This window comes from Haliaeetus leucocephalus, unplaced genomic scaffold (genome assembly GCF_000737465.1).
Source record: "Haliaeetus leucocephalus isolate CR32 unplaced genomic scaffold, Haliaeetus_leucocephalus-4.0 Scaffold373, whole genome shotgun sequence".
NCBI classification, from domain to species: domain Eukaryota; kingdom Metazoa; phylum Chordata; class Aves; order Accipitriformes; family Accipitridae; genus Haliaeetus; species Haliaeetus leucocephalus.
In genome coordinates this window covers 1,156,816-1,171,088 of record NW_010972809.1, presented here as the reverse complement: position 1 = coordinate 1,171,088, position 14,273 = coordinate 1,156,816, and the positions used below count along the sequence as shown (strand labels likewise).

Genomic DNA, 14,273 nt, shown 5'->3' with positions numbered 1-14,273 from the left:
ATCCTTTCATTTCTGGATGCTGCTTTTGGAACCAAAGAGAGAAAACCTGATTTATCTGTTTGTTTTTTTTTTTTCTTTTCTTTCCAAGCTCCAAAATCTCCTTCAGAAAAGACTCGGTATGATACATCACTTGGCCTTCTTACAAAGAAGTTCATTCAGTTACTGAGCCAATCTCCTGATGGGGTCTTAGATTTGAACAGAGCGGCAGAGGTCCTCAAGGTGCAAAAAAGGAGGATTTACGATATCACCAATGTACTGGAAGGCATCCATCTCATTAAGAAAAAATCCAAAAACAACATTCAGTGGATGTGAGTATTCATTATCCTTTTCCATTCCTGCTGGCTGATTTCACTGTCACAGAGCAGCAGTGTTTTTCTTTTCCCACCTTCCATTCTGAGACTTTGCTCCAAGCAATCATCCAAAATGCCTTCCATCAGGATAAAGCTTTCTTTTTCTGTTAAGACAGGTTTTCAGTGTATAAATAGCATTTGTCAGGGAAATTAGAAACCAACATTTTGTCTGAATACTGGATTAACTCATTTGCTTCTCCAAGTTGAGTAAGTTTTTAGGTACATGTCCCTACCTACTGCTTTCCTCGGTCTTTTTCAGGATGTGGTTAGAGGAGCTAGAAGCAAGATTTTGGAAGTGCTTAGAAATAATCAACTTTTCCATCTCGGTAGCAGTCCAAAATGTGTTGTCATGATAAAAAGATGCTTTTTCTGGAAAGCGTAGTTTATGTTGACTCGCTATGGGCAGGTTTAGGGAGAGTGGGCTAAGAACTTGATCTGCAGTGTAAAACCCTGCCTCTTCCCTTTCCCTTAGCATAGGGTCAAGTTGTACAAATGCTGAAAAGGTGTCTTCCTTCTTTGTATCTGTAGGGGCTGCAGTCTGTCAGAGGATGGTGGCATGCTGGCACAGCGTCAAGGCCTCACGAAGGAGGTGACGGAACTGACTCAGGAAGAGAAGAAACTGGATGAGCTAATCCAAAGCTGCACCCTGGACCTCAAGCTGCTAACGGAGGACACAGAGAATCAGAGATATCCTTTTTCCCAAAATCTCAGAGGTGGTTAGTCTCCTTGCTGTGCCCTGTAATACTAGGAGAATTCCTCTACATAATGTGATATAAAGCATCAGAAATTTCAAGAAGTTGGCTAATGGGTTTTAATGTAGTTTTATATAAAAGTTACTTAAGCCACTTGCACCCGTAATGCTTCTGGAATGTCAAAAGAAAAAAGAAAAGGTGGTATAAGAAGAAGCCCGTTAACATCCGTGTTCACATAGAGTAGAACCAGCAATCTAGCTGATTAATGAATGACAACATCCAACAACCCTGTCCTTTTTCGACTATTTTGGGCCTAGAGCAAACCCTGGTTTTATGTGTGCAGAAATGATAAAGGCATGCAGACAAAGTCTTTGCTAAGGTAACAGAGTTTTGCGTGTGTGTGTACTCATTACTTTTTTTTTTAATTTAAACTACTGTGTATACACATTACAGGCACAGAGAGGAAAATAAAGTTAGGAGTCAGTTTAGTCTGAAACTTGCAACAAATTTTCAGATTCCTCTGGTTAGAGAATCTATAATAGAATATCATAGTTAAAGGTTTTATGAGCTCTCAAAATTACTATTTTGGACTGAATTATTTAATGTAATAGCAATGCTCAATTGCATAAGGTTCATATGACTTCAGGTATTTTGGCTGTTAATATCCCTTGTAATTAACCAATTTTCATTTTCACTAGATTTCCCACCGATTAGTGACAGAAGGAAGCATTTTATTAAATGCTGATGTGAAAACTTTTAGTACTTTTTATAATGAGTGGTTCTTAAAGAGCATCCAGTAAGGTGGACTTCTTTGTTCTGAAGGATCGGAAATAGCTACGGGAGTGTCAGTAAGGAGTATGTGAACTATGTAAGTACTGTCTTTTGACTAGCTTTCATACACATTCGAGACGTAAGCAAAGATCACCAAGTGGCATAGGGAGTAGGGTCAGCACTGCCTTCAGCTAAGAGCTTGATCCCTGAAGAGATTTAAGCAAGACAAAACTGAGCATTACGATTCTTTGTTTTTCTAGTGCTGATTCCTGTGGTAGCAATCTCTGCCCTGCCACTGCTGGCTGCCGTGGGGATGGGCGAGCAGGGATCAGCGTTAGCAGCGTGTTGGCCTCATGCTTTTGGATTTAGGAGAGTGTATTCCCCAAATCCTTCTGTGACTCTAAGTTTAGTGATAATACCAGTGATTGTTGAGGAAGGAATGGATGTGAAACCTGGGGATGAATCTGAGTGCATCCCAGTACTGTCTTTCGCCCACCTCACTGAAGTCTGACATGAGATGACCTGCTGAATACTCATGGAGCTGAGAAGCCTCTTCCTTTGCTTAATCACTGAAGATGAGGTTTCTGCTTGTGAAGGTTTTTTTCTTTTCCCTCACGATTAAGTAGTGTGCTTCCTTGTCTCCCTTATAAATAGAATCAGAAAGTAACCGATTGCTACCTCGAATGTTTTGGGGTATGCCCAGCATTAGCATGGGGAGCCTTTAGCTACAGCAATGAAGATTGTTGTTTTATTTGAAAACCGTACAGTCCTTTCCTTTGTTTGTATAGTGACAGCCACTGTTGCTGTAATTTGTACTCTGCCTTTGCAAACCTTATTAAACGAGTGGTAAAAGCCTTGGTAAAGCCGCTTGGGTGAAAGCTGACCTGTTGCTTTGCCTCTTGACCTGTTAGGTCCGTTACGTGTGACATGTATTAGTGTTTTGAGCTTGGGCAGTCTGTCTTGCTGTACTGCATGGTAACAGTACACATTTACCAAAGTTGTTCTCATTTCCACCCCCAAAAAGTATAATAATAAATTAGGCTTTTTATTTCTATGGCATAAACATTATGATAGATACCTCACAGATGACAAAAGTAAAGAGCTGGAAGCGCTTGCATGTCATCGTGGCTGTTGCACAGTTCTTTTTGCAACCAAAAGCACTGTGACACCTCGGTTACATGGGTCAGTAAGTGAGGCAACACTGTGCGGTAACCCACTAAAACACTCATGTTGACTTGGACAAATTCGTGTTGAACAGCAAAATATTCATATTCATCCCATGCTTATGCAGAAATTGACCTTCTGCACTGTCAAGTTTTTTAAAGTAGTTTAAACAGGTTTTTGAAATAATTTTATATAAGTTAATATATAAATATGAGTATTGTGTAAATGTTTATACATCTATATGTTTATATACATGTTGTATAAAAGTTTACAAAAACCCCTCAAATGAAAACTGAAATTATGATTTTGTTGATGACTTCAGAAATATATTGCATATGCACATCCATAACATGCATCTGTAAATTCCTTTACATTTTTTCTGAGACTTCCAGTTCTCTGCATTTTGATAGCAAGTGTGTAAAAAAAATTTTGCTTTGTGCAGTCTGTGAGTAATTTCAGGTTGTGGGGCTTTAGCTTACGTAGCTTTATGTGTGTAAAGGAGGAAAGAAGCACTAAGCACGGAGAATCCCTTTTGTCACTCGGTAGTGGCCCTGGGAAGTTCTCACACAGCTTCACTACAATCACAACCAGTATAGAGAATAGAAAACTTTGGGCTAAGAGCAACATAGCCATGAGAAAATGGAAAAATAATTCAAAGACTTCTTCCTCTTCTAATAGTCTGAATATATTGTAACCCAGGTTGGAAAATTCCTTAACAGTAATTACATTAGCTTATGTGACGTATCAAGATATTCGAAAAATTAGTGGCCTTAAAGACCAAACTGTTATAGTTGTGAAAGCTCCTCCAGAAACAAGACTTGAAGTGCCTGACCCAGTGGAGGTAAGGAGAACCTGGCATTTCCTGCCAGGTTATATATCATTTTTCTATTGTTGTGAGTCTTACTGTGGTAACTGATGCCGAAGTTGGATTGTATTGGCATACAGTCCTACATTCATCTGTCTTTCAAACTTCAGTCTTTTTTTTTTTTTTTTTAAAGGAAGGGGAAACTTTAAAAATCAATTTACACAGGGCAATCATTATTTGTTTCTTTTTTTTCAGTTCCAGCTTTCCTTCAAAGTAATCCATGCTATTTACAGATACTCTCTTTTACTCTCTTTTGCTATACTTTATGTAAAGAACAGCTCTTCCTCGACAGTCAAAATTTCCTGTTTGTAACCATGGAAAATCTTTCTCTTAAGAGATTCCGCTCTTTTTTTTTTTTTTTTTAGCTTTATGTAGTTTTATTTATAAAGTTCATGGATAACTCAATGCCTTAAGCATCTTGATTACTCGTATTACTGATACCCTAATTTATTGAGACATATGATTTCATGTAGGGTTTCCTTTTCTGAAGTACTACAGTTATTGTAGAAACTAGTGTTTCCTAGAATCCATTTTTGCCCTTCCTTCTTCCATCATCATCTTTGCTTCATTGACACTGATTTTACACATCTGTGTAAAACTGTACATTCTGCTAGTGCACTTTTTGTTTACTATCGTGAAGTCTGTAGGGGATGGGGATTTCCTTTCCTATTTTAAGTATTTCTATTTCTGAAGCTGTGTTCATCTGTGTGCCTCTTCTGTTGCCCCTTGCTACTCAAGCCACAGTCTCTCTGAGTGCTGGCTTTTGTATATGAGATGTCTGGCTGTCATTCTTTTGTTTCTTATCTCAGGTAGATGTCTAGGGTAATTTAGCTGCTTCCTTTATGTTACAATTGCAGAGAAAAATGCTTCAGGTGGCTTTTCTTTGAAGATATCCTCAGGGAATAGCTTTACTTTTCTTCATTCCTCTCATGGTTTATGAACCACATGGTTCAGCTGCTCCTGGGATTTTATCTTGGTGGTAAAAGTGTGCTGCTTTACAATTCTCAGTTGTTCTGACAGACCCAAGTACCTTGGGCAAATGGAATTTGCAGGAGCCACTGCTTTAGAGAATCAAGAAGTGTACCTAACTTCTTCACTCAAGGAGCAATTAGAGAGAGCTAACCCCCAAACTCCTCTGTGTTGTGTTCCTACCTCTGCGTTACTCCTTCATCCCTGCCATTGTGCTGGTTCCAGTGAGCCCAGGGCTACCTGCTGCTGGGTGGGCAGGAACAGACTCTGGGATTCCCTGTCACTTCTTTTCCTAAGATTATTTTTCACTTGCTTTAGGCCCATTACAGTTTCCATCCTTTTTTTTCTTTTTTTTTTTTTCCCTTTGTCCTTAATTTCCCCTTTGAACCTAGGTGCAGGTTTTGGAACAATAAATCATTTTGCTGCAATGAGGAAGGGATATCTTTTATCAGTATCCATAAATATATACTGTTATCGTTGCTTGCTTTCCTGCTTCTTTCCCCTAGGCATTGTGCTTTGATTTTAATTCAGTGAAAACAGGCAGTTAGAGATGTACACAATCATTAAAATTAGCGCTTAGACCTCCCTTATCCCCTATATCCAATTTATTCATTTGATTTTCAGCTTCAGGCAGTAAAGTCCTATTTCTTTCTCTCATTTGCAGTTACAATTCAGTGTCTTTTTTTGCATATCTCAAGTCACTCAACAGTACCTTCTCCAACTTCCATCTCCTTTTTTCTAATTATCTATAGCATTGCCCTAAGTACTCTTAACTGTTTTCTATGCCCTGGGGAATCCCGGTTCAGTTGCTGTTCTCTGTATTTGTAAATACTGTCTGTTATGTTACATAATTGTTAGAATGCAAGTAATATGAAAAACTTTTTGTTAAAGGGCACAATAAAATGTGTTTGAAACAAGTCTGCGAAGAGGTATATAATGCCTGTATTCATGCTTTTTAAAACTATTAATGTAATACAGCTGGAGCAGATTTATTTGTAACCAGAATAATTTATGATTTTCCATCATAACATAAAGAGAAACTTTGCAGACTTTTTGTCTATATATGTCATCTTGTTTTATTGCATCAATGTGCAAAAGTTAAGAAAATGTAACTTCTTGCGAGGAACTAGGAGTTCCTGTTATTCACAACCACCATCAAAATTGCTGCCTTGAGGGGGCAGAAGAACTTACCTAAACAAGTTTGGGTGAACAAAATGTCATCTGTTTTTCTTTTTTTGTTATTTGGAAAAGCTTCCCTGATAAACAGGTGAACTTACATATAGCTATTTGAGTTCAATGTGAATAAGTGCTGAAGGTTTTTGGGGGAGTGGGAAGGATGTTTTGGCATCTGTTTAAAGCAGAAACATTTACACAAATACATCCAATAATATTGTTATGAAAAATAATAATAAAACCTGTGACTTGCATCCCATAGCTCCATGCCATCAGAATGCTCCAGGTTATTGTGGTTGTAAGAAAATGTTAGGAGTTCAATCCTTTATACCTCTCTGGCTATGATACAACACATAAAATGGTGGGCTTCTGAGATTTGTGCACTACAGACAGTGGGAAAGGCTTTTATGTTCTCTTCCACTCCACAAGATACATCAGCCAAGCCTTTCACATCTTCAAATAAATGCATGGGGGATTTCAGGTTCTTTTGGTTAGTAAAAAAATGTATTCAAACACTCACACCCCAGTAAGAATTTACTCCATATCGTCAATATTCTGTTGTATTCATTGGTATAACATCTTATTGATGTTTGTTTTGTTAGCAGAGTGCATTGATACATTTATCTAGTACTCAAGGACCTATCGAAGTTTATCTGTGCCCAGAAGAAAACGATGCCCTCAGTCCAATGAAAACCTATAGTCAGGACCACAACGGAAATATTTCCAAAACCATTTCCAAAGGTAAAATTATTTCTTTGTAATACTAATGGCCCTTCTTCATGCTCTCATTCAAGATTTCATTTTGAACTTCAGATATCCAGCTCTTATTTTTTGGCTTTATTTTTCTTAGAAGTGAAAAGCTAGGGTATGTTTTCCACTGTGTCTTTCTGATTTATAGAGCAGGAAATATATTTCCTCTGCATCAATTCCTTAAAATAAGTTTCCTATTTGCATATCATATGTAACTAAAGTTTATACAATATTGAAGAAAGAAACAAGTTAGTTGCTTTTGTGTTTTCAAATAGGACAGTAGCAGCAAAGATTCACTTCAACACAAGAGGCAGAAATCTCTGTGTATGGGTCTATGCAGCTACAGTGTCACTGATGACATCTCTTGCCTAGAAAGTTTTCACTTTGACTATGAATTCCACCAAAAAATGGGCATCTCTCGCTACACTTATTTTATTTTTCCCCAGTAGTTGTTTAAACCTTGTAAAATAATTTTTTAGTAGAAAAGTCACTGGTGATAGCAACATGAGCATTTTTGAGAAGCCCTTTCTACATATCAAAAACAAGCTAGAAATTATACAGCGGCTGTATTTTGTTGAAATGATGCTTTATGAAAGGCCCTTTATGCAGTGGGTACTTTGTTTGATCTGTGTCTGGTATTTCTAATGAGATTAAATGTGTCATCTTTATTTGTTCTCTTCCCCCTCTTACAGAAGTGGCTTCTGCTAACTCAGGACAAGGTGACTGCTCAGTAAATATGGCAACAATCTCTCCGTTGGCTTCTCCAGCCAACCTTCTACAGCAGACCGAGGACCAAATTCCCTCAAACTTTGAAGGACCATTTGTGAATTTGCTGCCTCCTCTGCTTCAGGAAGATTATTTGCTGAGCCTTGGCGATGAAGAAGGCATCAGTGACCTCTTTGATGCTTATGATTTAGAGAAGCTTCCTTCGTTGGTGGATGAATTTATATACAGCTGATTCTCTTAAATGCTGTCCATATCTAAATCATTTTTTTAATGGAATCAAAAAACCTGCCATCATTGAGTTGTCCCCTACTTACTATAAAATAGCATTATTAAATAAACTAGGCTCTCGAACAGTGCTGATATTTTAATTAAATACTCCCTAAAATACTATAAACGGGAAGCAAAGGCTTTTACAGCAAGGCCTTCTCCTTGACCCTGAGCTCCAGCGCCTTGTGAGTCAGCAAGTGCAAGCAGGTGACCGTAAATGTTTTGTCTTCACACTCCCCCAGTCTCTGCTTACCGTGACAAGTGGGCTTACGGAGAAGGGCTCAATGAACTGCTTTAGTCCTAAATTACAATTTTATAATAGTATTTCAGGTCGTGCCTTCTGCAGAGAATGCATGTCTCTTGAGTGTCACAACATGGATTGTACCTGCAGTGAACATAAATATGAAGTAATGCAAAAGCGTGAAATGGGATTGTTCAGCTACTTGTGGGAATGTTTAAATTGCTGTCATAATGCTCATTTTGAGCTGTGTATATGTCTCATTATGAGGTCAAATACTTATGTCCTTAAAAGCTTTTAATAAAAAAATACACTGTAAATGTAGTGTATATTGCAAATATTGAAAAGTATAAAGTTCTGCCACTTCTCATAGTAATCACAGATTTTTAAAAATGCTTGTGTGTGTGTGTGAAAGTAGTTTTTGTTGGTTGTTTTTTTAAACTAGAACGAAGATGCACAGTTCAATTTTACTGCCCCCAGTGTGCATTAGAACTGGTACATAAATTTTTGTGGTACTAAGTGGGGCTTTGTGTTAAGTGCCTACTAGAGATGCACTGTGGGTTTTTCCCTCTATGGAAAACACTTATGCCAAGCTTTGTTTGTTCAATATATCATATTTATCTCAGTGGGTTAGCTTCCTCTGCTTACAGCTTTTTATAATTCTCTTCGCCAGCAAAATGGAACTAATTTTTTTCCAAAGTACATAACTGTAAGTACCACATCAACTGAATTGCATTTATTTTTTTGAAGATCTTTGGTAGTATAGTATAGTACCAATATTTATTTTTTGAACGTGAGAGGAATTCTAAGAAGTCTTAAATAATTTTTTTTTTTGAGTGTAAAATATGTTGCCATGTTCTGGGCTAAATTAATGTAATGTTGATTAGATGATGCCCATATAATCCTTTTGTTTGCATTACTGTTGTGCTTATCTGACATACTCAGAAAATTAGTACTATTTGTACTGTAGTAGGATATTATGTATGCAGGTTTTCTGGTACCATTGAGTTGCTGCTATGAAAGCTCACACATGAAAAGGCGAGAAGTCACAGTACTAATAAGAGAACTGTATGACTGTGTGAGTTTTGGAATATAACAAATGTATAAAGGGCAACACATAAAGAACTGTTAAACAGTGTTAAGTGTGTGTTTATATGTACAAATGTGTGCATAGATCATTCAGCAGTTGTATTTAAGTTGATAAATGTTCTCAACTCACACTTTAGTTATCTAGCAGTTTTGTACAATAGAATTAATTTGTAAACACTGCCAGAATATTTTCTAGCTGGTTTGTAATTTTTTAAGAGTTTTTTTAGATGTGGATCTGTAAATAAAATTGTAGTATTTAAAGTTTTCGTCTTGTGGAAGAGGAAAGTAAAAGTTGTGTGAGCATGAAGATTTGTGAGACAAAGGGGCACTTTTGCGGGGGAAGAGAAAATGAAGACTAACGCAGACCATCTTTTTTTGTACAAATTAAACACTTGTCCCAATGTGTGTGGGCAAAATACTAATCTAATTTAGCTTTGCATTGTATGCTAGTTTAAAAAAAAAACCTCTGTAAAATACTGTAAAAAAAACAAACAAAAAACAACAAAAAAAGCTTTTATGGTGAGTTTTGTAAATAGATTTATTAAAGGATGACCTGTTCTCTAGCTGTGATCTTACCACTTCAAATGGATGTAATTTGAATAAATTTTGTATGGTAATGAATCAATAAAAAGGATTTTTTAAAGAGTTTAGATTTGTATACGGCTATGTAAATTCTTCTTACTCTTGGTGCCAATCATGCTGGTTCTTGGAACCTAGCTGTTACTATTTTCATTATTAGTGCTCACACTCATTTGACACCAGGTATGTTTCAATGCCATTTTTTTATTATGCCAACAGTAAGTTCAGCATTTTTTTTTTCTTAAGCCAGAGTGAAACAAGAATAAGAGACATGTAAAGAGACATAGGAGGAGATCCAAAGGTTGGGATAACACAGGTTTATTTTTATTTATCCCCCCCATATGAATTATGAACAGACTTCTTTCAAACTTCATAGAAATTGGGTTATTCTAGGATTAAATGACATGAAAGCAAGTGTTGAGGATCTGTTTAACCTTCCTACTGATAATTCTCCAGAAGTGTCCTAATAGTAGCTTTGAAAAGAAGGAGTTCTGTTTACTTAGTCATCTCCAGCAGTCTCTTGCACCATACATGCATTTACGAACTTGTACTCCCTTTCTGGTCTTGGTGCTGCACCTTTCTAGATGCATGGCCATCAGTTACTAAAACAAAAAAAACCTATAAGGATAACAAAACCACAGTAGGATCATTTGCTTAAATATTACACTTCTGAGCAAGTCCTATGTGTCTCATGATCTTCCCTGCACACAAGGAGAAGGCTACTATTTTCTCTCTTTATGTACCTATCTGTACTCTAACTTCTGCACACAGCACTACTGAAAGGAAAATTACAGAGAAGATCCTATGTTCTTCCATATTCCCAACAAATAATAAAGGAAGGCTAGAGGATGGTGTTCTCTGTTCTCCCTTTGAAGCAGAGATGACAATAAATGTCCTCCTTCTGTCCTATCTGTCGTAGCTCCCTGGCCTGTTCTCAGTTTCTCTGTTCTACAGGTGCCATAAGCACTTTTTTATTCACCCCTAGACTCTGCCACTGATTGCCAGTTTTCATGTCATTTTTCTCTCCTTTCCCTTCTGCTTTCTGTAACTGCTTTGTAAACTTTGGATGCAATGAGTTGCAGGAGAAATAAACCAGCCGGTTAAAATACTTCATTCTGCTCCCCTGAGCTAGCACAGTACACCTCAACATTATTCAGCGTACAAATATTGGTTTCAGGGAGGTTTTATTGGGGCCCGTATGTGCTGCATTCCTTGGCTGCCAGCAGATTGAAAAGAATTCTGAGAAATCTTTCAAAACTGGCCTGAATGATAGGCAACTACACACTTCTTTACACCCAGAAGAATTTAAAAAGGCAAAAAAAAGCAGTGTTCCTGCCCTTGAACCTACAGTGAGAACTCGTCCACCTACAAATGACAGATACGATCACTTTCTATTCTTTTTGACTTACACCTGAAAGAGTAAATTACAATGCTGTCTTGATGCAGACATGGACTTTTTTGTTGTAGAAAGTATGAAAGGTATGTAAGGTACTTTTTACAGCATGAGACATTGCTACATGTTTAGAAGCACCAAATTTAGCAGTATATGCCAATTTTTTCTCTATGGAACACAGTTAATGAACAATGCCATTAGTGTTCCTGGAGCCAACAATTCTTAAGATTACATGAACCAAGAGCCTGTATAGCAAAGTCAATGGAGTGATATTAACAAAAGCATAAACAAGTATCATTCATCTCTGCATTTTGCTTTTCTTCCTGAAGCAAGATCTGCCTGGATATTACTCTACAGCTAAGCAAAGATCAGCAGAATGCTTTGCCTTTATTAAGTTTGGGAGTTTCTTTACCCACTTTTTTCTTTCTAAAACTTGGCAGGGAGGAAGTGTCACACCGAACAGAAAAAACGGGTTGCTATCAATTCTGAGTGGTGCTGAATGCTGCTGACAAATGACCAGCCAGATTCTCCTGAATTGCAGGAATACAGGAAGAAATCTGATTTCTTGTAGCTAACTTTAGGACTCTCCATTTTTTTCCTGCATGCCTTACCACTTACTTTTCCACCCAGAACTGCACGTTAGTTATCAGAGAATAAGGTTGCCATGTAAAAATTGGGCCCCCACTTCCCCGTCTGTCTCCCTTCCTTAAGGATGTTAGTTGAGATGCTCTAAACCGACTAAGGATGTATCTTCTACTAACCATGAGCTGTAATTGATGTTTGTATTTTATTTTCCTACTAGTTTTTGTATTTTCCAACTACCTACTCCTGCAAAACCTGTCATGATTTATAACCCAGCCTGAGGCTGGTGTCTTCAAGTCTACCACCCTGAAGAGTAGGAAGTAAAGTATAAGGCAACTTGGAAAGGATGTATTCTAAAGCTGTTCTTTGGACATTCAAGGAACTGGAGTGTGTATATTGCCAGCCTATAGAAGGCCAGTACTGGGACTTGTACTGCCAGCCGCTGTCTCTAAAGAAGTGGTTTTCCCAGGTAGCTATAGATAAGCTTTCTTCCTGCAGTCAGGAGGTGGTAGGGAATCACCTGCTTCCCTTGCTCCCTGCTGCACTACAGCAGTCTGTGTGCAGCTTTATTTGTTATTATGAATATGCTACAAAGCAATTTAGATTTGTGAGCTTCAAAAGCACTTAGAGTGCCTTCCATGTTGTGGCTACATCCTAAGACTGAATAGGACTGTGCTGGCACAAGGGCTGCTTGATATTATGAATTCTTGGCAGCGGGACAAAGTAAGGACTCTGCCGGATCATGCTGAAACTGATCGGCATGGCCTATTTATGTCACTAGGTATGGGACTCATGGGTTATTCCTGCCTTGGAGCTGCTCTTGGAGCTCACTGCCTCCCCTTAATGAGTAGTGTTTTGTCAATCTTGGCCATCTGGTGATTTTTGGGTATGTCTCGCAGACTATCTATCTGTGCTTTGCTCTTTCAGTCAACCCTAAAACAGCACTGATGTCTGCCCAGTTTTGTTTAACCAGAGAGGTAACACTTGGCTAGTCAAGATAACTGTGGGGTAGTGCAGTGCAGTGCTCCCAGAATAGAGAAGTTTAGACTGATGTGAAATACTTAGAAAACTGAATATGGGAAACTGAAAAGAAAAAGGAAGAAAATTGCTAACCTTATCAGGAAGCAGTTAAAATACTGATTGGTAATATATATATATATGATTACTTACTGACATTCTAAGGACTACTTACACCGTACTATGAAGGAGGATGTCTGAAATACATTAATGTGACTGCCAATTTTAAAATGTTTTCCTCCACTCTCTTCTGGGCTAAAAATGCTGCAAAAATAATGAATTACACATCACTCAGTGTCTCACTGAGAGTACCTCTGACAAGTACTTGCATGCTTAAACAAAGACCAATCACAAAGGCAAATGTATCTTAAGCTGTAACAATGACTCTATCATGAGGCCAGGGTGATATTAATAGTGCTCAGTCCTGCCTAGAATGATTTGTTCTTAAAGACTGATTAAAAGGAAGTGCTTGTTTCTTTCTGTCCCAATTCTCCTCTTCAAATCTCTCCTGTTACTTTGTTCTCATTGTTATCCTTCTTTGGCCTGTGAACATTGTCAGATAAGTGTGACATAAAATAAGCACCAGTTTTTAAGAAAAAGGAGAGGGAGGGGAATGTAAAAGTTGTTAGGTGAAAGTTGCCAAGTTTTATCTGCTAGCAGACCAATAGGCCTCTTATGGAATACGCTCAGGGCTTTCATTCACTTTCCCTCCAGTTCAAGGCAGACTATAATCCGCTAGCTGGAGAATAAAATAATGATTCCAGAGGCTCCTTACTCTAAAGAGAGTAACTTAATGTTTGAAATGCAATTACAGGAAATGGTGATTTTTATACTCCTAAGCTGGCTACCTCAAAATCAAATTAATATGTTGAAGATGCAATATAAATAATCTTTTTAGATTAACTGTGTGTATTAAAAACAAAGCAATAATATTATGCTCACCCTCCATAACACTTTGATCAACAAGGAACGTACACACGTAACAATCTGTCTGCTTAGAGCACTAGCTTTAACCATCCAAGTTGAAACAGCCAGACTAACGTCTTCCAAAATATTAATCCGAAAAGTTGCTATGAGCCCTAAATTGGAGGAAAACAATGCCAGAAACTTTAGCCATCTAATATTAAATATTTTGAGCAATGTCTTCCAGACTAAACGGAAAAGTTGCTACTAGCACTGGATTTTGAGGAACTGAACGACTGAATATAAAAAAGCATTGTGGCCGTAACAGGAATAAACAGCTCATCATTCATTTGGATCAGATGCATCAGAATCCAACCTTTTAATGGGAAACGTATTGCTGGACCCAATTCTCCATTAAAATAACGGTGAATCCGCAAGGATTCGGGAAAGTGGCGCCGAGGACGTGTGCCCTCGGTGCTCAGCAGACACCCGGGCACCGGTTATTTCCACTTCAACCACAGCCACGGCCCTCCGCCGGAGGAAATTCCATTTTCCGGCTCGCCCGCTTCACCTTCAGTCGCAGGGTATCGCATGCTTCCAGCGCAGCAGCAGCCGCCGCCTGTCCGTTCCACGCCGTGCCTGCGGGTCCCGGCTCCCATCTCCTCACAGCCCCAGCGCGGCCTCCACAGGGCGGCTCCAACGCGGCGGCCGCAGCGGCGGGAAGGCCCCCCCCCGGCCGCGGTGG

The 14,273-nt window shown here is 38.4% G+C and overlaps 1 protein-coding gene across 2 annotated transcripts in view; it reads left to right on the top strand.

Annotated features, from left to right (window-relative positions):
- The window catches only part of E2F3 (E2F transcription factor 3), a 33,731-nt gene extending 24,032 nt beyond the window's left edge, over positions 1-9,699 (top strand). The window contains exons 3-7 of one of the 2 annotated variants that reach the window (XM_010573155.1): positions 89-308; positions 879-1,037; positions 3,704-3,818; positions 6,587-6,725; positions 7,427-9,699. In XM_010573155.1, the coding sequence (XP_010571457.1) occupies positions 89-308; positions 879-1,037; positions 3,704-3,818; positions 6,587-6,725; positions 7,427-7,692 (899 nt within the window). In that variant the 3' untranslated portion in view covers positions 7,693-9,699. The remainder of the gene's footprint in view (positions 1-88; positions 309-878; positions 1,038-3,703; positions 3,819-6,586; positions 6,726-7,426) is intronic. The other variant, XM_010573156.1, reaches the window with a different exon arrangement.
- The last annotated feature ends 4,574 nt before the right edge of the window (positions 9,700-14,273 follow it).